Source organism: Carya illinoinensis, chromosome 15, assembly GCF_018687715.1.
Source record: "Carya illinoinensis cultivar Pawnee chromosome 15, C.illinoinensisPawnee_v1, whole genome shotgun sequence".
NCBI classification, from domain to species: domain Eukaryota; kingdom Viridiplantae; phylum Streptophyta; class Magnoliopsida; order Fagales; family Juglandaceae; genus Carya; species Carya illinoinensis.
In genome coordinates, this window is record NC_056766.1 from 407,442 (window position 1) to 432,045 (window position 24,604).

The 24,604-nt window shown below is 37.4% G+C and overlaps 2 protein-coding genes across 5 annotated transcripts; both read right to left on the reverse strand.

Annotated features, from left to right (window-relative positions):
* Window positions 1-10,455: 10,455 nt before the first annotated feature.
* LOC122295793 (piriformospora indica-insensitive protein 2) lies at window positions 10,456-13,774 on the reverse strand. 2 transcript variants are annotated; one of them, XM_043105049.1, is made up of 3 exons: window positions 13,562-13,774; window positions 12,945-13,171; window positions 10,456-11,863 (listed from the first exon to the last, which is right to left on the reverse strand). In XM_043105049.1, exons 2-3 carry the CDS (start codon window positions 13,152-13,154, stop codon window positions 10,640-10,642), a joined length of 1,434 nt encoding a protein of 477 aa, XP_042960983.1. In that variant the 5' UTR covers window positions 13,155-13,171; window positions 13,562-13,774; the 3' UTR covers window positions 10,456-10,639. The 2 variants fall into 2 exon arrangements, with proteins under 2 accessions (XP_042960983.1, XP_042960984.1); XM_043105050.1 differs by lacking the exons at window positions 12,945-13,171; window positions 13,562-13,774 and adding an exon at window positions 12,586-12,922.
* A 2,330-nt stretch (window positions 13,775-16,104) lies between these two features.
* Window positions 16,105-23,762, reverse strand: LOC122296010 (nuclear matrix constituent protein 1-like). Of its 3 annotated transcripts, none has more exons than XM_043105378.1 (8): window positions 23,149-23,760; window positions 22,540-22,749; window positions 21,580-21,833; window positions 21,145-21,415; window positions 20,975-21,055; window positions 18,138-20,218; window positions 16,758-16,971; window positions 16,105-16,617 (listed from the first exon to the last, which is right to left on the reverse strand). In XM_043105378.1, exons 1-8 carry the CDS (start codon window positions 23,425-23,427, stop codon window positions 16,402-16,404), a joined length of 3,606 nt encoding a protein of 1,201 aa, XP_042961312.1. In that variant the 5' UTR covers window positions 23,428-23,760; the 3' UTR covers window positions 16,105-16,401. The 3 variants fall into 3 exon arrangements, with proteins under 3 accessions (XP_042961312.1, XP_042961311.1, XP_042961313.1); XM_043105377.1 differs by having other exon boundaries at window positions 20,975-21,058; window positions 23,149-23,759; XM_043105379.1 differs by lacking the exon at window positions 16,105-16,617 and having other exon boundaries at window positions 16,795-16,966; window positions 20,975-21,058; window positions 23,149-23,762.
* Between the last annotated feature and the right edge of the window lie 842 nt (window positions 23,763-24,604).

Below are 24,604 nucleotides of genomic sequence, written 5' to 3' on the forward strand. Positions count from 1 at the left end.
CTTTAAAGTGAAAACTTTCCACCTCCTCTCTTCTCCTATCGGCTAGCTCATGCCCACCATTAAAAATAAAAAATCACGTGCATAGGGGGTGCAAGCTAGCTCATGAGCCCACAAATGAATCTCCCGATCGCGATTTTAATTGGTTTGAAAGTACCGTGCAAATTAATGATATGATATGATGGTGCATGTGAATATTTATAAGTACAACACTCGATAAATTAAACAGTGCAAAAGGGTACGTAATTATAAATTTCTGCGAATAATTGTCACTAATTCGTAGGCCAGGTACTGTCCACCGACAAGATGGTTATAAGCTTCATTCTTCAGGCTATATATTGCAGCTTGTAACTTTGGGAAATGAAATAATATTAATGAAACATAAAATATTAATAGAACAATATTATAAATTCACACGAGGTATAGGTTTTTTAAATCATATATACGATATATAATATATATAGTAAAACCCATGCATGCATGATGTACGTGTTGAATTTCACTAGTATGCACTCATGATGGCTCTGATCACGCAATTAGTTTAAAGTCGATCTGACAGCTTGTTCGTGTGAAGGAGAAAAAAGCTCATGCACATGAATTGGAAGCTGCTGGCTTCATGAATCATGTGGTATTTGCATGCAGTATTAAAGAATACAGTAACACATTCTCGTTCTTTTCTAAACAAGAAGATGGTTTCACGGCCTGTTTTCCCAGGGATGATGGCTTTTTGTTCGGTAGTGCACCTGTTCGATCGAGGCAATTGTCAATTAATCTCCAGCATTCAGTCTACTCGATATATTGATCGAGTTTTTCTCTCACCTGGCGCCGGAAAGTTGGAAAGAATATTATTTCATTAAAACTTTGCAAATTAAGTACGTGGCCGGTCGGTGCGTGCATACATCATGTTTAAATGTGGAAAGGCAGACCGGCCCGTACACAACAAAATCATGAACAATATCTTATATATTGTCCACGAGTTCAATTTTCATTTACATGTCCATAAAATTCGTTAGTACGTAGTAGTACCATTGAAAAGACATATTCACTTGGTTTTTTTTTTTTTTTAAATTAATCTATCTAACATGATGTAATTAAATATATATATATATCAGTACGTAATAGCATGCATGCAATGAGCTGGAGTAGTACTCGATCAGACTTCGATACACGGGAAAATCCAATGCAATTCGTGAATAAACTCAGGAATGGATGGATGGATCGGATCGAGCTGTCATGATCTGGATCCCATAATTTGTGAACAATTTAGGCTATAGCTAACTATAGCTAAGAGTTAATTTTCCAAATACCATGATTGTGTACTGCCATGGCCAAGACAAATATTACCATTTAGTCAACTCTTGATCATGTAAGTACCCCCACGTGATCAGGTGATCAGAAGTCTAAGACCGAATCCCAAAGACAATAGATTTAATTTTCAACCCAGCATTCGGCAATACGAAATTTATAATTTATATCACTTTCTTAATTAAAATAAATAAAGGATTACCAAAAAAAAAAAAAACGAAGAAGAAGAAGAAGTACCGCGTACAACTCTATATATCATTTATTTTTGTTCACTTAATTTCCAGAGTTGGAGTTTTTGGAATTTCGATTTTCCATCAAAACTGAGAATCTCCCACATTTCAAGATAATATTTTTTTCTATATCTCTTTAGATGTCCGGGCCAGCTTACGCGCATCTCGACTAATCCCACGGGGCTCTGAAGTTAACGGCCAGATAAACCTCCAGTGGCTCTGAGGGAACTCGAACTAGTGACCATTGAGGAGCAAATTCAAGGCCTGACCAATTGAGCTACCCCTCAAGGTTACATTTCAAGATAATGTTAGTATGTCTTTGCCGAAATCAGATCAATTTATCCGATGGTGCTTTTGTGGTCCATTAATATTGAATATATAGCAAAACTAGAGATCATCACATCATACGTGTTTGATCATCATTTTGTTATAGCCTTGCATTTTTTTCCCAGGCCGCCTTCTAATTTTAGCGTTAATGTAGTTGGTTAACTGGCTAAGTTAATTACCTTATATATTTGTGTGTGTGTGTGTGTGTGAAAAAATGCAATAATTCCAAACCTAAAACTTGTCGATATTCTCACAATTCAAGCTTCCTCTTTCAGTATAATTTAGCAGCTCAAAACATATTGGCCTAGTCATCAATGACGCACGTACACTTGCCCACTCAATGATATTAATTGTGGGACTTAGTGGAGATCACAACGTCTAAATTAACTACGAAACAGGCAAAGATCAGGTCATGCATGCATATCATGTGTCTCTCTTTAATTGGTTAGCTAATCAAAATTTCAAACTATTCTTGTTGAGCCGTCGGTATATTCGACCGACCATGCATATACGCAGCAGATTTAACAACATATATACGATTAAGAAAGTCAACAAATTAAACCATATTTCAGAATCATTTTCTGCCATTTATGCGGCTTATACCCTTGGCCGACCGACATGATGATGGTAAATCAATCGTATGACCTCGTCTTAATTGACAGATTATGGCCGGTTGAATTAATGGCCTGCATTATTGTTATATACACCTCATGTGCGTGGAAGGGGTGCATATTGTGGGTCCCGTTAGCAAGTCCATGGTTGGCTACATGACAACATGATGGTATTATTGAGACACGTACGTACGTACGTACGTATATGTGACTTGTTCCAGCTTTAAACTACCATAGAATTTCTGCAAAACTGGCTGCCTTCACATGAATTTATTTATTATATAATTAGCCCATTAATTAATCCACGTTCTTTATTACATTAATATTTTAATAGGTAGTTGGAAATTTAAGGCGTCGATCGACTGAGACGGTCAAAGCTAGGTGACAAATATGCGTGCATGAGATATATATTAAAAAAATAAATCGATTTGAAAATTATAGAAGTTGAAATTAGGGGGACATGACTTGTTGCACAAGATGAGTAATTTTGGAGACTTTTGGACGCATGAATTTCAATCCATTTTTATTAAATATTTTATGTAGTCGTCAACCTTCATACAGTTACAATATTAATGATATATGTACTTGTCCAGGGAAAAAAAATATAGTGTCGATCCATTTACAGTTGGCATCCTATGTGCATATCACCAAATGCCATTAATTAAACTGGGGATAGAATTGCAACATGCAGGCTCCAAATTAAGGATCAAAGACAGATCAGCCAAATGTAGATCATCGCTACTACTGATCATGGCTCACCGTATGTAATGATGATCTACCTGGGAAATATTAAATATATATACCAGTGCGATTAATTTACCCTTAACCATTAAGCTAAGGCCGGATCGGAGAACAAACGGAAGCTGGAAAAGGAAAAAGAAAAAAAAAAAATACAGATTTGGTATGGAAAATATTAATTTATGAATAAATTAACCAAAGCTAGTTCCTCTTATAAAGAGAAGACTCAAAATGAAAGGGCCAATCCTCCGCGCAGGCAATGCATGAATGTTGAACAATTAACAATATTAATGTGCTATAGATGCCGGCCTGCTGCTCTAAGCCATCATCTCCAAAGTCAAAAGAAAGGGGGGGGGGGGGGGGGGGGGGGGGGGGAGAGAGAGAGAGAGAGAGAGAGAGAGAGAGAGAGTACGCCTTGAGATTTGCTCAAGATCATCTCCCTCTTGTTGCATAGTGAACCGTAAATATATATGCAAAGAGATGTTTATCACATTGACATTAAATCAATTTGATCACCATATATAAACCTAATGATACATCTTAATGGTAGAAGTATTCAAACCCATGATATGAAATAATGAATTTAACTTGTTCACAAAAGAAGAAGTTTCTCTCCTTGTTCACAAAAGAAGAAGTTTCTCTCTATATACAGTATAACTTAACATCAGAAACAAGAAATTGGCTCCTTGAAGAGCGTATCATCTCTACGGATCTGCTTCACATCGGATACAAAACTTCGCGTCCTAATTTTAGACAGCTTCAAGAAAACCCAAAAATAAAAAAGACAAAAATATAAAACTATAGAATGATGGAACACTAAATAATTAAAGAAAGCAGAACATGTTTTGATTTTCTCAATTCTGGGTAGAGTGCACCACCGAGTTGTGCCTTTTGGAGGGTCCGGAAGGAGACAGAGGTGTCCCTTTGGGGAAGAAGCTGAATACCTGGCCGTGGTATTGAAAAGCTGTCCTGTGCTTTTCCTTGAGAGTCCTCGTACTGTCCACCATTATTGTAACGCCAGGTCTTGTTGCAGTGCAAGATCCATTAATAACAAGGAAAACAAGGATGAGACAGAGAGTATTGCGCCGAAGATTTGAGGATTTAGAAGAAAAAGAAGAAGAAGCCATAGGAGAGTATGCTTGTGGAGCTAGAGATCAGAGAGGCTTAAGGAAAGAGTTGAAAGAATTTTTAGTGAAACAATAGGGCCTGGTCTTACATACATACATACATACATATATATAAATATATTATATGTGAGTGTGTGTGTGTGTATTTATGCATGGAGGAAATAGGCGAAGTTCGGTTTTAGGCATTGTAAAAGAGGAGGAAACTGCGAAGGAGAGTAAAATGCACGCTAAAGTAACGGCAACGACTATTGAATTTTCGAATGTCAGCGCTTTGAAAAATAGATGATCTTTCAGTTGTACAAGAATTTGGTGCCGGCTCTTAGACTAAACTTGCCCCGAATTTCTCTCTCTTATTCCATTTTTCTTTGATTTTGGTCAAGTTTGGAACTATATTCCCTGAAAATATTTACCTGCCGCTCGCGTATAGTTGTGAAATATTGAAAATCTGGTGGCACATGTTGATGACTACTGCATGGAAAATTATTATAATTACTACATATAATATAATATATTTGTGATCATGCATCGATCGATATTGATCGATCTGCAGGCAGTCATGAGGAATTACGCTTATGATCATCGATCACTTATACCTCATGTAACTATGGTAATTTGAATCGTAAATTATTTGCAGACAATAATAACAATAATGGCTGCATATAACCTCTTCAAGGAAAGGAAAAAGAAAAAAAAAAGAAAAGGGATATCGGGGTATGATCTTTTGCGTGCGAAGCTAGCTAGCTCCTCTAAGAAAACAAGCTTCTTAGAGGATGTTGACATGATAAAAGGCGTCCGGATTAATTGGTACAGAATCCCAGTAAGTTACACGTAGTGACACGTACATCTAATTTCCTTTATATTTTTTTAAGAAAAAAAGATGGAGACGATAAGAAAAATACTAAGTTATAATATCGCACAAGTCTTCATGCTATGCGTGCCGTATTGATATATATATATATATATATATATATCTATTTAACTCACAAAAAGTCTTCTTGAATGTGGCCTAAACTGTGTTGCCGGTACCATCACACATACCAAACAACTCTAAGCCGTTCATATGTCTAAATATAAATAATTTAGGGGAATGAAAAAAATATATAATAGAAGAAAAAAATGAAGGCGGGTCTAGCCACCGTCTCCGTCCCAGTGATCACTTTGAACGAGGTTTACGTGTTGAACATGTGACACTTGTCCAGTGGTTTGGTAAGCCATTAATTACGACCCATTCCATGTCAAATGTCAACGTAATTGTCATGATCTCAACCGTTAGATTAAGAATAATCACCGTGCAGGAGGGAAAAAAAAAAAAAAATAGGGAATAAAAGATGATCATGAGCGAGAATGAGAGAGACCAACATCATTGGGAGCAGGTATACGCGCGTACGTAAGTGTAGACGGAGACCGGCCGGATCTTATGGAATTTGGGCAATGTGTACAAATAATGTGGTTTGAAACGATGGGAACGTTTTTATATATACGGCCAACGTGGTTAGACTTAAGTCTAAAATGCTGAATATTAATTAATGTATTTTAAGGTTTACTTGCAACTTGGACATGGGACCAGAGAATTTAGTTCACAGGGTAGGCTAGCTAAGCGTGAATCACAAGTTTAGTTCGGTCCTGTAATACGTGACATCTATATATATGTAGCGTACCTACGACTTGGTCGTGTTCAAGCTTCAAAGTGCGTGCAGACTTTGGCGGTGGGAGCAGCCTCTCTGACCCTGTAATGTGACATGTTGTATGTGGCAATATACATGCCCACCTATGTTGGCTGATTTGGAAGTCCTCCGGGGGTGGGGGCCGGGGGTTGGTTTGTATGTACGTATATTTATGCACATGCATGCTTGCTTGTTTATGGTATATTCTGATAAATTATCATCGATATTTGTGCCAATACAACCTCTCCTGGAAGTTACATGTTTATAAGTGAGGACCAGCTAACAATCGACTGAGGTACGTTGTTGTCTTTTTCTTAATTTTTATTTTTAATCACCAAGATCCATATAGTTAAATATATTCGACTGGAGCAGCATATATGCACGCCATTAATGCTTGAGTGGTAGGAATAACCACCATATATATATATATATATGCAGAGAGGTTTTGTGGGTACGTATAATTAATGTAGATCCGGGAGATCGAGGGAATTTGATTGACATGCATATCTATTGACTGTTGAGCTAATAAATAAATAAATATTTACTATAGATAGATAGATAGATAGCTATTGTAGTGGTCTCGATCTGATCATTACGTAGCCTGCACGTACGTTGTAATTTGGTGCCTTTCTATATCAACGACTTCCTAACCAGTCGCTGCTGGCATCTCCTTCAATTCGATCTCTTAGATCAAGATGAAGAGGTCACATCATCACCTGAAAAAAGCATGCAGATGGAGATAGATAAACATGCATAATTCTTGATTCCCAAGTATTCTGTCTCAAAAAGTTATTTCAATTTGAGTATAATTGTTAACTTTAAAATAATCAAACATTATCTGCAAATTAATGGTTTTTAAGACTTTGATAATTACGTATAACATTCGAACAAGTTTTTTAATTTTTATCCTTGGAATTCTTGCCGTTTTTAACATCATGATCAACTTCATTGAAATAACTTCATATATGGAAAGAAAAAGGGTCTCGATCCCCTTCTGAAGATCCCTAGTAGATAAACTTCATCACGTCATGGTACGATGGAGAAGATCATTTTTCTTTTGATCTGTTGTAATTAAGAAGTTTGGAAACGTAGTTTTTGTTGCGACCACGACTACTAAGGCAACCTCTTCGTCCATGCTTGGAGAAGGAACTCCTACTTGACTAGATTAGTAGATTGAGGATATCAAGCTCAAGCTCAACCTTATTTGCACGCAAATATATTGCCCAAGAATCCTACCATTAATGTAACGCTTCTTCAAGATAGCTACCTAGACTAAAAATTTAATCAAAAACTTCAAGTCACTTTTACCTTCTTTTTATATATATTATTAATATAATTAGTTGCATCATTTTTTTAATATAAAATAATCTTTTTAACTAATCAAATTAATAGAATGTACAATAAATATATAAAAATCTTGAGAGGTAGCTCAATTGATCAGGTCTTGGATTTGCTCTCCAATGGTTACTAGTTCAAGTCCCCTCAGGGCCACTGGAGGTTTACCTAACCGTTAACTTCAGGGCCCCGAAGAATTAATCGAGGTGCGCGTAAGCTGGCCCGGATACCCAAAGATATTAATATATCTATAAATGAATATATGTAGAAAAACTCAAATTTAATATATAACAGTTTGTCTCTTCCAACTGCTTTATGATTTTTGTTGTAGATAGCATGCATTATATCACATATTAGGGGTGGGCAGCGGGGGCCCGCCCCCCGCTACCCCGCCCCCGTCCGTCCCGCCTCCGCATGGGCGGACGGGGTACCCCGCACCGCACATGCCGGGGCGGGGGACCCCGCCCCGCATGACAAACACTAAGCGGGGACGGGGGGCAGGCAGGGCTCAACCCCGCCCCGCTTTTCCCCCGCCCCGCATTTTATATTTATATTTATAAATATATATATTTTATATTTATAAATATATATTTTTATTTTACAAATTGTATATATATAATATATTACAATTTGTTAAACTTGTTCATAAGAATCACAAGAAAGTGAGACTTGTTCATCACAAGCTTGTATATGCCATGGGCACCCTAGGCCTCATTTATATAGAACTCTAAGGCCATACAAGAGTCTTACTTGAGCAATGTGGGACTTAACAGTAAGTCCCACATTGCTCAAGTAAGACTCTTGTATGGCCTTAGAGTTCTATATAAATGAGGCCTAGGGTGCCCATGGCATATGCAAGCTTGTGATGAACAAGTCTCACTTTCTTGTGATTCTTGTGAACAAATTTAACAAATTTAAAAATTAGTAACATAATTTTTATGTTATTAGTTTTTAAATTATTATTATATATATAAATTTTAATTTAAGATTTAATTATATAATAATTTGGGTCTAAAAATAATATTTTTAGACACAAAAATTTTTTTTAAGCCCATTGAAATATGGGATTCTTGAAGTGGGCGGGGGGCGGGGCGGATGGGGTGTTCGTCCCGCCCCCCCTACACCGGAGCGGGGGGCGGATGAAAAATTGATCCCCCGCATCATGCGGGGAAGGGGTGCGGGGAAGGGGTGCACCCGCCCCGCATCATGCGGGTAGCACCCCTATCACATATAAGTGAAATTTAGATAGGGCCAGTCAAGTATTAGCTAGAGCAGGTGATTTGGATTGGGGTCTGGAAATCTAGTGGACAAGAGAGAAGAAAATAAATTTATGTTTAGATTACTTCGCTATTATTTAATATTTTATTATTATTTATTATTATTTAATATTTTATTATTATTTATTATTATTATTCACATATAATCTGAAATCATTTGGAAACCTAAAACATGGCCTTAAACCCAATCTGCATGGCTTAGTGGATGACATTAGAGCCTTTTTTTTCCTAATTTTTTTTTTTTTAATATATTGTAACGTATACGGATGATGAAAGTAAGAAATGGCATGGATCTATAATGGAATGATATATTGATTCAAGTAAGAACAGCTCTCCTCGAGAGGAGTACCTCCAAATTGTAAGATAACAGTGACAATCAGATGGTTCCAGATGCTTCTCTACTTCCCAGAGGCTACTATTTGTACTCTAATAAGGAAACTACAAAATTACCCCTTAAGCCCACGGACTCTTACAGATAGACTAGTGTCGCTTAGAAATACTACTACTAATAATAGAAATGGCCCAACAGAAAGGACTCTTGCCTTGTACTGGAACCAGGCCTCAAACCCAGCCTCTTCACGGCCCACCACTGGTTCGACCCATCTTGCCCATTAGACTTTTGAACTAGGTTAGACTTCAGTTGCGCCGACATGAATCTTCATCTTCCAGATTCCAGAGTTCCGGCCTCTTCCTCTGTCGGCGTGTCACATATACATGTGTGTAATGCTTTCCTTTCTTCTTTTTTTTTTTTTTTTTTTATCTTTTTGTGATTTTATTTGTCTTGGCAGTGGCAACTTTTTGTGGTTTGAATGCAATGCCATGAGATCAAATTTGAAAGCCTGAGATTTCAATTATTGCTCACAAATTGCCGTTGTTGTTAGCTTGTTAGAATAAGTTTTTATTTGGTCAACTTTTCCAAACTTATCTGCAGAGTAAAAATATAAAAATTTTATGTGTAGTTATTTTTTTGTATTCTTTTATACACTCTAATAATACGATTGGTTGGATATTAAAAAAATTAATCCAACTAATCATATTAATAAAATATATAAAAAATACATAAAAATAATTATATATAGCATTGCTCGTAAAAATAATATCCAATTGAGGTGCAAAATGAAAATGAACGTTCATTTTGTTTTTTAACCAAAAAGGCGGAGCCATTTAATACCCAAAGAACAATTCAAGAAGCCAACCTAGAACATAGGTAGCTGATAATTAGCTGACAGAGCTTTACATTTTGTCTAGATTTTAGACTCCGCCCCTCTAAACAAAGCCTAATATCCTAAACATACTACCAAGTAGACAGGCCTACAGGCTGCAATAACAATCTCCCACAGTCCCACACTTCACTTTTATCGTATTAACGTCATACGTCACGAGCAGTACTAGAGTACTACTGCCACGCCCACCTCATAAAATCAACGGAACAAAACCAAACTTCATGGAATCAAAAATCCCATGTCATGTCTTTCCATTTCCAGCTTATGTAGGTTGACTTGTCCCCCCGAAACCAAATGAGAATAGGTGGCATTTGAGTCTTGAGCAGCAGGTAAAAGTAGAGTTACAGTACTTTAATTCTGCTCCTAATCATGTTTATCGGAGAGGCTCTTGTATGATGTATCTGGCATCGACCAAAAGTTCACCAAAGTCACTTGAACATGACTCCAAAATTCCAAGGAAACTTTGAGAAGGCAAGGGACAAAGCATCTAATAAATTAATGGAAGCTAGGAATTACTTGCACAGGATGTATCTTGTATCGCCACGGTCCACCTCCTTTGCGTTTTCTCAAGAATTCAAATTTAGGGTAAAAATGTTTTCGACAGCCACTTCGCACACTGAGTACATCGAGTTAAAAAGTAGAACTTTCCATAAATGGTTGCTACTACAGGCAAAAGAAAATAAAAAAATACAACTCCATGTTTGGAGACTGGCCAAGATAAGGGGCAAAAAGAAGACAAAATGCGGTTTCATCTGAAAGGTGATCTGCTGGACTCTCAGACTTCTCAAATCAAGACAATACACAGCTATAGGAAACAACTTAAGAATTGACATATCAACATCTCCAACAGTGAGACCCACCAAAACCCATCAATGACATAACTTGGAAATCCCAAAGAGGCCACAAGATGGGAATTCTGATTCAGATTCTCACCAGCCAACTTGTTTCTTGAATCGGGTTCAAGCACTGTGACCTCTTCTTGCTGGCATGGTTTTACCCCATATGGGACATGTCTGGCTGACTTCAAACCAACCTGGTAGCAAAGATTCGGGTTGCTCCATGCCCCAAACCGCCTTCCCATTTTTCCGTAAAACCCTTCAGAGAAATTAAGCTCTCCTGTAAGATTGTTCCCATTTAGGTAGAGAGAAGAAACGCAAGGTAGAGTAACTAGCTTTGTAGGGAGCTTGCCTGTGAGGTTGTTGTCACTCAGACCCAGATATCTTAATCTTTTTAATTTTGATAAGGACTTGGGTATCTCTCCTTTCAAGCCAGTGTTAGAAAGATCCAAAATGACCAGGTTGTGTAGGTCATGCCACTCAAGGCACGCAAGGACTCCTCCAATGGGGTTGTTAGACAAGACCAACTGTTCCAAGGAATACATCCCTTGAAGTGACTTAGTTAAGCCACCTGAGAACTTGTTGTTTCTAAGGTCCAATAGGGTCAGATTCTTTAAGTTACTAATCTCACTCGGAAGCATCCTTTCCAGTTGATTGTTGCTCAAATCAAGCTTCAAAAGTGAGGTCAGCCTTCCAAGGGTCGACGGCAAAGGCCCATATAGTGTATTCCTACTTAAATCAAGTATAAGTAATTGACTCAACCCCCCAAAACTCTCAGGGATGGTACCAGTAAACCAGTTCCCAGCAAGAACTAGACGCTTCAAGTTGATCAAGTTGCCAATCTTTGTAGGTAATTTCCCAGTTAATCCACTTTCTAATAGCACTAATGACTGGAGCTTCTCGAGCAACCCAAAGCTAGTATGAACTTGTCCAATGAGACCGGGGTTTGATCGGAACTCTAATGATTCTAAGCTGCCAGCAAGCTTCTCCCAGTCATTGGAGGGAATGGCTATGGGATGTCGGCGGGGAGAGATGAAGCAATTGAAGAATGATAGAGTTTTGAGGTGCTTAAGCTCAAAAAGCTTTGGTCTGAAGTCAATATTGGTGGCACAATCAAGAGAGTTGTCATGAATGGGTCCAATATTTAACGCAGTGACATACCAAAGCCCATCAAACAGATCACAATAGACACCCTGTAGAATAAAATAAGAAAACTATTAAACTTGTCGAACAAGAGGCAACATGCGCACAGTTATTTCCATTAGATGTCTGAAACATATGCTCCTGTGAAAATTGAAGTAAATCGCTTGGTACGAAATAGTGGCTAAATAGAGTGACCTTTATATATTGACGAAGAGCAATGTTACATACAGTCACTTTTGCGTACTCCATGCGCACTCCACTGATATGATTGGCTGGATTAATTTTTTTTAATATCCAACCAATCATATTATTTAAGTGCATCAAAAAGTGTACAAAAATGACTGTAAATAAAATTTTTGATTGATGAAATGTGGGTAATGCACTGTACTCACCATGTGCAAGGTAATAATCTATCATACGAGGCGGCTGAAAAGACATGTAAATTTACTGCAAAAGAAGGGGTATCTACTATCTAGAGCTTGTACGTTGGTTTGAGGATGCAAGTAGAGAACTGTCGCGCAAAAAAAGTGATGTCTCGAGATTTGTGAGCAGAATTTCACCAAAATGTTAAGATATAGGATGTAATTAGAAAACTAGAAGGCTCTAGACCTGTCATGTCTCATCTTCAGAATATTATAAATCAGTTCTCGGTAACTTCGTGTTCTAGGGATAAATAATCCGGCCAACAACCGGCTTTCTTCTTTGCGAGTGTTTCTGTGAGATGACTTTCAGAATTTAAATAACATAATTCCTTATCTGCGAACCTATTTACCATTCATGATGATGATGGATGATCATCGTGATGATTATAATCTTCTAGGTGTCAAAATGCTTATGGGTTTCCTTCACTAAAAACATTCTATTTTGAGTCTTGACGCAAGAATTGGCGAATATCCTCCCGTACTAGTCACACTTCAATGCCAAACAAACTCATCCATCTCTATGACAGAAAAAGGATATGATTGGAGTGTTCAGAGTATTGCTGTATAAATATACAATGGCTTTTAACGATGACCATGAATGAAAAACTGAAGTGCTTGTATCAAAGTATAAGGAAAAGGTAGTCACATGCCAGTTATGCAAATCTACACTCCACAGACCACGGTAGAGATAGGTGAGGGGAAGCAGTACCTGTATAGGAGTCCACCCACAGGGATCTGGATACAGAGCTGAGCCATTCCACCAATTGCCCACAAATCCCTGTATAGTAGAGTACAGAGCTTCCTTCTCTGTTTTTTCCATTGGAGCTACATCCTCATCCGCTTCTCCACAGCACCAAGCAGCCAAACAAAATATGAATACAGCAAAAATGACGCTACTGATAGTAGTAAAGCTTTTCATGGATATTCAGAAGCTTCCTAACCCAAAAATAAAATGGATCACAGGAACGTTGATGCAGAGAAAAAATGGCAACCCAGAGGGAAAAAGCTAGTGTTGAAGTTTAGCGAACATTTAGCGGTCCTATTACATGGACTTTTCACCTTTTATCCATAAAAATCAATGCTTGATATTTTTGGAGAAAGTAAAAAACAGTTCTTGTTAGAGAGAGAGGAAGAAATAGACCCAGAAGAACAATGTACACGACACACAACTCAAACAACACAGATGTGAATATCAAAATGAACAAGTACACGATTCACTTCAGAAAGTCATCTATATTCTAGACAGTTATAAATAAGTGAGTGATATCCCACGAAATGTTGAATGAAGAAGGTAAACGAAGGAAACACAGAACCATAGTAAAAAACCTGAGGTCTCTCTTGTGTTTATGGAATTGCTACGGAAGTGCCATCATATATAGCAGAGAGGACCAGGGATCTAAGCCCTGTTCTCGAAGCTCAATGTAATAATGTAATGACAACAGTTATAAATCGGAATAGTAGTAACTGAAGACTTCATGGCGAAAGCGAAAGTTAGGGTTGCTCTTTATATGGCTCTGCTTTTGCACCATTATCAGGTTATGTTATGAATGCCGTTTAATCAATATTCGTCGTTAAATTGTCTTTATTGTATAGGTTCCTAGAGATAACGTAAAAGGATTGGGAGATGGAGAAATGGTTAAGGTTGTGGGATTAGTTTTAACTTTTGGTAAGGGTTTAGAAGTTTTTTTTTTTTTGGCCCTTTTTGTTGGGAGTGGGGAGGGGACCATTACCCATGCAAGATAGAGATGCATGTTGGTGCATTCGAGACAAAGTTGGATTTATCTTTTCCTTCTTTCTTCACCCTCTTTCAGCTGTTGGATTTTTATGTGTTTTCTGAAACACAGAAGAAAATAGTTCTAAATTTGGATATAGAAAAGGTTTAATTTATTTTGTCTCATTATTATAATTTTTTAAAATCTTTACACAAAATATAATAAATAATTTAATTTTTTTTAAATTATAAAATAATAATATTATTAAAAATAATATTTTATTAATATTTTATTCAATTTTCATTTAAAACTACGTCATCTCACTGTTAAAACCTCGCGCACAAGGACAGCTAGCCAAGTGGCTCAGCTTCAGTTGGACTTCTTGTAATAATGGGCTGCAAGTGACTGATTTTTCATATATGTTCTTTTTTATTGATGGAATATGAGCGTAAAACGAGCAGACTCCCGAAAAGAAAAGGGTTTTGAAAGCTCAAAGCCTGTTCTCTGTCCTGCTTAAAAAGGTACATCAAGAAACTCAAAAGACTTGGTAACTTATTTTCTCCTTCTGGTTGGATAGATCATATGTATCGCATATCCAATCTAAAGTCTAAAGGCTAGAGGGTGTAGGTGGTGCGTGAATATATATTATATTAGATATGACCTCACAATTTTACTTCACTCCGAACCTGAGCTGCATTTTTCCAACTGTTGAGTTCCTCGATCTCTCAAAGAGAACCAAAGGCAAAGGCCAGAGTACCAGGACTGAGGAGAGTTATGGCTTTAAAAAGAAGAAAAAACAATAGCTTTAGAACTGTGGACCACACTGTCTTCGGTTGTAGGGGTATACAAAATAGGCACCCTCCACACCATGCTTTAAGTTTTTTTCGACAGGTCTACCCTATGCTGACAAGTCATTTTCCGCCTTTACCTTTACGAGGTATCTCCACTTCGAGAGAGACGGAGAGAACAGGCAAAGAATAGAGTTTGCTATCTCTTTCATGCAGAATAATTACATCTCCTCCCTTTTTTTTTAGGAAGAGGAATACCATGTACAAGACAAGAACTTGCGGTTTACAAAAATCCCAAACCAAGTCCTAAACAAACTAAAACTATATTATTAACTATCAATACAATATTAAAATGTAAACTACAATAACCAATGTATGAAAACAGTACAAGAAAATCTATATTACACTAAAATGTAAAGTACTGAAGTAACCACCCTCTAAAAGTAAAGCACATGGAAATTAGTAGCAATTACAATCTCTGTCTAAATTTTGGCAAACCACATAGATCCAATTTTAATAACATCTCCTTCATTTAATTTGATATTATTACTAATTTACTATCCCTCATTCGTTTCTATTCTTTTCTTAAATCAATTACCCATCTATTATTATAGTTGGACTTCTTAACCCTTCATTTACCCAAGTTGTAGAATTTAAGAAATGAATTCTGGGACTCTTTCTCCTCTACTTCATTGGTTTAGGAGACAACTTGATGATGGAGTTGGTTTAGAAAGAATGGCATTGGGACCAACTGCCAAGTGCCGAGCAAACTGAACAACTTACTGTTATGAGAGTCAGTGAAATAGAATGGTCTTGGCTAGCTTTAAATTCTACAGTTTTGTTTCATTTCTAAACTTTTTTGTGAAAGGAAATAAGTACGTGAAGATGTCAGTCTAATGGTCCCACAGACCTCAACTAACTTGTACCGCTTATTTTGGTTCTTTTCACAACAAAGTTGCTTAAAGAGTCTTGTAAACTGAACTGGCAATTGGCACGTTTGTTCCTTCTACCACACCTCATTGCTCTAATAAACTAGACCATGAAGAGAGCCCACCATCAATCGGCTATATCCTGTTTATATAAGGTAGTGCATTAAATGTTTCGAGATATACATAATCATCTGTGCAGCGTGAAAGATGCATCTGGTTTGTGTCCTGAGAATTTTCAAAGTGAGACCCTTTCTGGGAAGGATACCAAACCCAAACCAAATAATAAAACAAGGGCTACCAAGCCAAGAGATTTTGGCCATCTTTAGGAGACATGGATGAAACGAGAGGTTGGCTCCGTGCACACAACATATGTGCAAAATATTCTCTGGCTGCCGATCCCAACACTTAAAATATGTGAACTGACGCTTTTGCAAAGAATATGTTGAAATTACATCACCATGATGCTTTATGATATCAATAACATGCTGGTAACTAGTAACATCATGCACCAGAAGTCCTAAACTGAAACCACCCCTCCACAATCGCCAAACTTTTTTCTTCCCTCAAAACTACGACAGGAGAAAGTAAAAATGCTTACAAATCTCATCAACTAAAGCTAGAAGCCCTCAATTACATGACTTTCAAATAGTTCATACTCTGGTAAAAGGGGAGAGCGAAGGAAAAGAGAGGGGGAGGGTGAGAAGCTCCTAAAGTGAACTGAAGAAAAAATTGCATCATCATGTTGTGAAGAAAGTCCATATCTTCTTTCCTATTGATATTTCACCTGGACGCTCCGACTCATCATCATAGTCATCTTCAGCCTCATGGATTGTGCTCCCACTCTCGTCTTCATTGCCAAAATCTGGTGTACCATTTACTTCCTCACTCAAATGGGTTTCTTCAGCTAACTTTGCCACATCAGCATCATCATTAACAATCTCTGGTGTTTTGAACTGCATTATTACAACAAATAAAAGAAACAAACAAATTACTGAAAATATACTTCACGAAATTACAGTAACAGACATCTTAGAACATGTGCACACTGAGAAAAAGAAACATGCATGCGGAAAATAGGAAAGGTAAGTTTTACCCTAACAACTCTATCTTCAGAGATCTCCATACTTTTTACTGTCGTAACGTGCACTAATTGTGTAAGTTGGCCATTCTTGCCAGCAACACCCACTGATGGTGCATAAACAGCTTCAGGAATTGGTTCTATTTCCACCGCATCACCACCATCAGTTTCTTTCTCCTTTGTCATTGTCAGGTCAGCTGGGGGGTCTTGAGCTGGGAGTGTACCTGCACTGATCAATATTTAGACGATATTTTAGAATTACCAACATTTTTCTTGACAATTACAACTAAGTGAACACGATCAAAACATGCATTTATGTTTCAATAGATGAATTAAACTCTTTAACCCTAAATGGTAAGAGAAAAAAGCATATTTAATATTTCAATAATAGTACCTTCTATATAAATATATTATAGTAACTTTCATGTTTAGCCATTAATCTTCCTCATCCTCTTTTCATGTTATTTACCTTTTCTAGAGTTTTCTCACGGAAAGGCCCTTAATCATAACCAAGGAAAATCACAAAAGGGATACTTCAGTAACCTTCAATTTCAAAAGTTCCAACATTACAAAAGAGGACTTGCTATTTAATTTTCTAAATTATAATGCCATGTAGCTGTATAGGTTGACAAGTTCTTGCACAGAGGCATTGTTTCTGACATTGATTCCCGTTTTTCCATTTGAGTCAAATCCCAAAAATTGATTCTGTTGCTCCAGAATTAGCAATTTAATGGATAGGGACATGCAACTCCCTTGAGAAACATGATTAGATGATTACTAAATGCAGACATAAATTTTCACAAAGTCCAACTACATACACTGATCTTAAAAAACAAAGAACAGAAGAGACTATGAATTGACAGGAAATGACATGGAACTGGGAGAAGCAGAAAAGCTCTATTTTTTTTATAAGAAACGAATTTCATTAAAAAGTGCAAAAGGTGCAACCTAGGTACACATGATGCATATGAGATAAATTCTTGAGGGAGCACTTTTTTCCAAGTGACAATATGTAATTAAAATTTTACTCAAAATCTGAAAGCAGACAGCATTCAATAATATTGAGGGAAACCAAGGACGTGCTTGTTGACATGTTGGGCATGGACTAGCCAAGACTATATTTCTAATTTTTGCTTTTTGCTTGTACCTTACTTTTAATAAAACAGAAAAATAAAAGGCACAAGCAAAAACTCATAAATACTCATGGCAAAGAGCTTCAATCTATTTATTATTCCCTTGTCATATAAATACATTTTTGGCATATTCTCAACCCTTTGTCACAGCCATAAAATTGGTCGCCCAGTGTCCCAGCCATAAATACATTTTTGACATGTTCTTCATGGTTATCTGCATTGACCGGCGCGAATCACTGATGCAACGAATTAAGAAACTTACATCTTATGACGCCTGAGATTGTATCGCTTCTCTACTGGAGTTTGCACGATTGAAACAGCAGTTTGCCGCCTCTTTCTGCGTCCACCAGCTGTGACACTTTCAGAATGCTCTTCACTATTCCCAAAATCTTGCTCACTCTCTGTTATCCTTGAGGTTTGTGCATGTTGTCTCTTCCTTGCATTTTTACTAACTACAGTCTCAGTATGACTGGAATCACCCTTGCTTTCCTCATCGGTATGGTTCTGTTTTGTTTTCTCAGGGGTTTCCTTGAGAAAAACCTTTGCATCTTCAACAACCGCCTTCACGGAGTGTGTCCTATGCACTCCTGACTTGCGTTTTCCCCCAGGCTTCCGCCGAACAACCCTCGGTTCTGATTGCAGGGAATCGTCGGGAACTTTTTCTACCTTACTATCCATGTGGCTATGATCATCAGCAGATGGAGCACACACATTATCCACCTCCCCAATGATGCTATCAGATTGGAGCTGCTGAACATCATAAGTATTGGCAGCCATCCCAAGAGATGGCTGTGGCTCATCCTCAGAAATAGCATACCCTTTGGCTCCTTTGCCAAGCATAGCAGGCTCCCTTTTATGTTGTTCTACATTTAGCAGAATAGGTGATGATGGGGATGACTCGGTCAAAACTGGAGCAGTAACATGCTCACTCTTTTTACCTGGGGATATCTTAAAAATCTTTGAGGTGCATTTTCGGATCCACGATAGGTGCCCCCCCGAGTCTGAAAATCCAAGATCAGTAGCAGCTAGGTTGCCTTGAGAGCTCTTCAAAATTTCATCACCCAGCCTTGGCAGAGAAATAACCTCCCTATCTTCCATATCAGGTACTTGGAGGTCAGAGAAAACATACTCCTTTGTGATTTCCCCACAAATTTTGCAACTCTTCAGCTTCTCAACAAATGCAAGGAATAGACTTCTTTCCTTAATAAACTGTTCCCGCTGCACCTTGAGCTTCCTGCTTAAATCACCAAGCTCATCGATATCTTTACGCATTTCAAGTTGGTTTACTTCCAGTTGCTTCTGGTTCATTTTAAGCTCTTCTGTTTCCTTCTGTATCCTATGCCTCTCAGATTTCACCTCTTCCCATTGCTTCTCAGCAACTTCATTCAAATGACTAATATTATTACGCTCTCTTTCTCTCTCCTCCTCAAATGCTGTTTCTCTTTCCTGCAGGTGCTTCTCCATTTCTTCACGTCTATTCCGAATATCATTCTCAAGATCCCTTCTCCGCAATTCAAACTCTTGAAGCCTTTGACTGTGCTCATTCTGAGCTTTCTCAGATAAAGCTAAATTTTCATGCCTCATTAAGGATGCAAATGATGCTTTCTCCTGTTGAAGAGCTTCCAACTTCGTCTTTATTTCATCCTGCACCACATGTCTCTCTTTTTCCAGCCTACCTTCTTCAGAGTGCTGTAATTTCTCCAATTTTTCTCTCTCTTCAGCAGTTTGCCTTAGCTCCCTACTAATTTCAGCTCTTTTCTCATCCAACAATTCCCACTCTTTCTCAAACTTCTCCCTTTCAAGTTTCAAATCTTCACCTTCCTTCATAAGCAATTCCTGCTGAAGTCTGTAATTCTCTATTTCCTGCTTCAATTGTGACTGTAGACGGATGTGCTCTGACCTCTCCCTCTTACTTATCCTCAGTTTCTCACTCTCTTCATGGAGTTGTCGCTTCTGCTGAGTAATTTCATCCCTTATCTTCTCAATCTCATCTCTGAGATTTTGCAGACTCTCTTGATCAGCAAGTATTTGCTGTTTTTCCACCTCCAACCTTTTATCATCGGCTTTAATGGCATTTTCCATATCTCTAAAAGATTTCATTTTCATTTCAATGTCCTTCTCTTTCTCATTCATTCTCTCCTCCCTCTTATCCATAAGCTGTTCTTGTTTTATCAACTTTTCTTTCTCATGGTTGATTTTGGCCTTCTTCTGCTCAACCTCATCTAACTTGCTTCTATGTTCCTCGTTAAAGGATTTCCTTTTCTCTTCTAGTTCCAGCTCAAACCACTGCGATTTTGTATCCAGATTTGCCCTTTGCTCATCAAGAAGCTTCTGAATTTCCACCTGAGATAAAAACCAGAACTATTAACTGATAGACTGCTGAATCACTCACACAACTAAAATCCATTCAAGCCCCTTAGAGCATAAATGATGCCACATATCATACATAGTAGGACCCCTATTTGATCTATAAGACCGAAAAACACACATATACATGCAAAGAAAATACGGTTCTGTATCATTCACTATAGCTATCTCTGTCTACGACTCTACAATACCACAAGTTGAAGCATCTATTAACAAATCATGAGCAAATATATATTTCCTTCTTAAAAAATGATCAGATTTATAATCATCCCCATAACAACTCCTAGTGTCAAGAGAATAATGGGGGATCCTTTTTTCCTACAAAAAGGAACATTCAAGTCACCATACCTAATTGTAGATAAAATTATAGATTACCATGATAAGTATTCCAATAAATTTTATTATAATCCAAGAAATATTCTATACACCCAAACCATAACATCAATACACCACAATATGGTCCAACCTTCAAAGCCTTCTAAGCTATACGGATTCCATTATGTTATTACACAAATGGTCAGCTGAATGTGAGTGAGAGAGAGAGAGAGAGAGAGAGAGAGAGAGAGAGAGAGCAGTGCAAAAGTAGTCATATTTATTTGAATTCAAAAGTGACAAAGCTAGTTAAACTACATACATAACTGTAGATGATCAATGTCATTTTACACGGGAAAAAAATAAAACACGAGTTGTAATTGAACTTTTACTGAGCAGGGAAAAGGTGTTGGAACTTACTCTCTCTCTAGCCTTAAGCTTCTCTTCCAGCACAAGTAATTCCTTCTCCTTCATCTCAAGGAAGCTTCTCTGAGAGTCGGCCTTCTGTGATTCAAATTAGCAAAAAAAAGGAATTAGGTATAAAACGATCAACGAATTATTAAAATAGCTTAGCCAAACAAGAGACCCACTTTCTCTTTTACAATTACTTCTTCTAGTCTTATATTGATATCATCCTCCTTCTCTTTTAATGTTGAGTTGCATAAATCGATCTTCTTTTGAGCCTCTTTGAGGTCCCTCTCTTTCTGCTTAAGAGTTGCATCAAGTTCATTTGCTGTCTGCTCTCTTTCATTAAAGATTCTTCTACTCTTGAGTAGCCTCTCCTCCCCTTCCTGCAGTTTCCTCTCCCACTCTCGCAAGTCTTCCCTTTGCTTATAAAAAATTTCTTTATGTGCTTCTTGCCTAGGCACAATTAAGACATGTAAGTTTGATGCAAAACAAAAATTGCAGCAAATCCCATGTTCCATAAAAAGTGTCCATGTGCACGTGTGCCTCTGTGTGACCGGGTATACTGTACATATATGATCAGCGACAATGACATCAAAGATGTTGAAAATAGATCATACTCAGCCATTAAGGATAGATGCTCCCTTCGAAGAACACTTTCACGACCCTCCACATTTTGCAATCTCATCTCCAATTCTGAGCTCTTTCTGTTTACCACAGCAAGCTTGGCTTCAGCAACATGCAACTTTTCCTCTACCTCCAATGATTTCTCTTCAGTTCCAACAAGCAAAGTGTCCACATTAGCCAACTTTGCCTCAGATTTAAGCTTGATTTGGTTGCGCTCCTCTTGAACCTCACGTATATCCTTTCCAAGCTGCACCCAAAAAACACAACCAATAGATCAATAGCCAAGACCCCAAGATACTAAAGTATAATCCATATTCAAATAAATAAGCCTAAAAAAAATAGAATGAACAAACTGGGATGAATTCCTTGAATACTTATGATTTACAGAGGAGCATTCCATAGCTGCTATATCTGAATATAAACTTCTTTCAAGGATGGTACAGAATCCAGATATTACTAAATCTAGTGGAAACAAATTTGTTCAACCAGGAAGGCGTCGAAGAATGCAAGATGTCAATTCCATAGACTTTTATAAAGATAAGAAGGATAAGTCAAGTCAGTCCGGTGGGGTTACTCCAGATCAGTTATTAAAAGGTTAAATTGACAATGGTATAGATTATTAGAAGAATTGTGCAGGGATCATTATAGGACTTTTTTGTTTTACATTTTTTTTTAAGATCATAATTAAGCAAAAATAGCCAACAGATGGATATCATAATATTTGCATATATCACGTATAGCTTATTAAAAAAGCTTCTTCTTCTTTTTTTTATAAGTAACTTATTAAAAAATCCTTTATCACATATTCAAAAAAATGTTCCAAAAAGTATAGCATTGGTAACCAAAGACACGTGCTGCATGCATATCAAGATCATAAATAGCAGGCAATCATAAACAACCAAGATGAAGAGAGAACTTTGAAGATGTAGTAAAGATAAAAACCAGTAGCATACATCTATCACGCGCTGCTTCTCAGCAATCAATACTTTCTTCAAATTCTCTTCACGCTTCTCAACTTCAGATAAAGCAATTAAATGTGCCGACTGCTCACGTTTGAGGATCTCCTGCGTTTCAGACAGAGCTTGCCCCAGTTCTTCATACTTCATAGTCCAGTCCCTCTTCTCAATTAAGAGAAGCCCCATGTTGTACTGGTAGTCATAAAGCTGCCCAAAATGATATTTTAGCAGACGATATGAGATAATTCCTTGAATACAAGGCTTCAATGATAAATTAATTCCTCGAATACGAGGCATTGATGAAAGTTCCAAAGTATATCAAAAAAGTTATTTTCACTTCAAAATTAGAATGAAGGATGAAAAAAAAGCCAATCAAGTGGTAAATTTGTAAAACTTAGAAAAGGGTAACCAAATTAATGAATTACTTCCCATAACACTATTTTTGCACCCACTCTACCTACATGGCAGGCAATACTTCCAAGTCACAAACCATAGCACAAATTACAAGAAAAGGTTCCACTCAAAATTGCAAAAAAAAAAAAAGTGTTCAAACCGAATACCAAAATCGAGCATTGAAAGAAGATTCAATAACCTTCTCACACTAACCTCGTTCTGAAGCTTCGTGATCTTATCCAAAAGCGCCTCGCGGTCCTTCCTCTCCATCGCCGCCTCGTCCAACAACCCCGCCTCCCTAAACCGTTTCCAGTCATCCATATCCCCAGTATCCAACCCCGCCGAGCCTTTGCCGCTCAGCGAATGTTGAGGCGGCGGTGGCTGCTCCGGGACTTCAACAAACGCCACTGCCTTGCCCTTTCCAGCTGAAGTACTCCTGGGCGCAACCGTAACAGCCGGCCACGCCTTCCTCTGCGGCGTCGGCGTGAACATTTCGGAGGAATCTCAAAGATTCATAAACCAAGAAAGAAAAGAAAGGGGAAGAGGGGGGGGGGGGGGGGGGGGGGGGGGGGGACGCAAAACGAAAGATTCCTTAAAAACCCTAGAATCCCTGACCACGCTGTTCCATATGACGGGGAAACAGGGATAATCGAGATAAATAGCAGCAGTTTCTGGAGGACTTCATCGGAGTTAAAAAAAAAAAAAAAAGATTGGAATTGAACAATCGGGGGAAATGAGTGAGTGAGGGGAGGGGAGAGAGAGAGGAAGCCTCGCTTTTTGGTTTGGTTGTGTTTGTGTCGTTGGTTGGTGTAATTGGCGTGATCAGTAACTGTGTTTTAGAGGGAATCTATTCTTCTACCAGTTATATTTGTTAATTTTTAAGCTTTATTCATTTATATATATATATATATAAGATTTCAGCTTTTCTGGTTTTTTTTTTTTTTAAATGACAATCAAACGTGGATTATTTATACACAATAAGAATAAAACATTTAAAATTAACATTTTTAAATATAAAAACAAAAATATAATTGCCTGATCTACTAAACGGTTGTTACAAAAATATCTAATAAAATGATGTGGCTTGATATTATATGTTAGATTATAAAACAGTTTTTAATGTAAAGTATCTTTAATGTACCTAATTAAATTATGTCAATTTATAAACTTATTTTTATAAAAAAAATTATAAATTAAGCACTTTTTTGAAAGAGTGTTGTTATAGATACGCACAATTTTATGCATAATATTATAGCAATAATCTCATTTTATCACCGTTTTTTAATTTGAGTTTCAAATTTTGAAATTTTAAAATTTTCAATAACTGACAAATAAGTGTAAGTAAAATTATAAATATAAATATTATTTTCATTATCGTGGACAATCTTGACCGAAGATGTTTTGCATCATTTGGTGCTTCAAATTTATGATAAATGTGATTGTGTCTTTTGAGGCTATGCACATTACAAACAGTAAGTTGAGAAGAAATGAGGGACATATGGCTCTTAAGTTGAGCATGAACAAGACTTACGATTGTATTGAATGGAACTTCCTCAAATCTGTTATGGTCAAGTTGGGCTTCCCTAATGGGTGGGTTGAGTTGGTGATGAATTGCATAGAATTTGTGTCATATACTCTATTGATTAATGGAATACCTCATGTGGCTTTT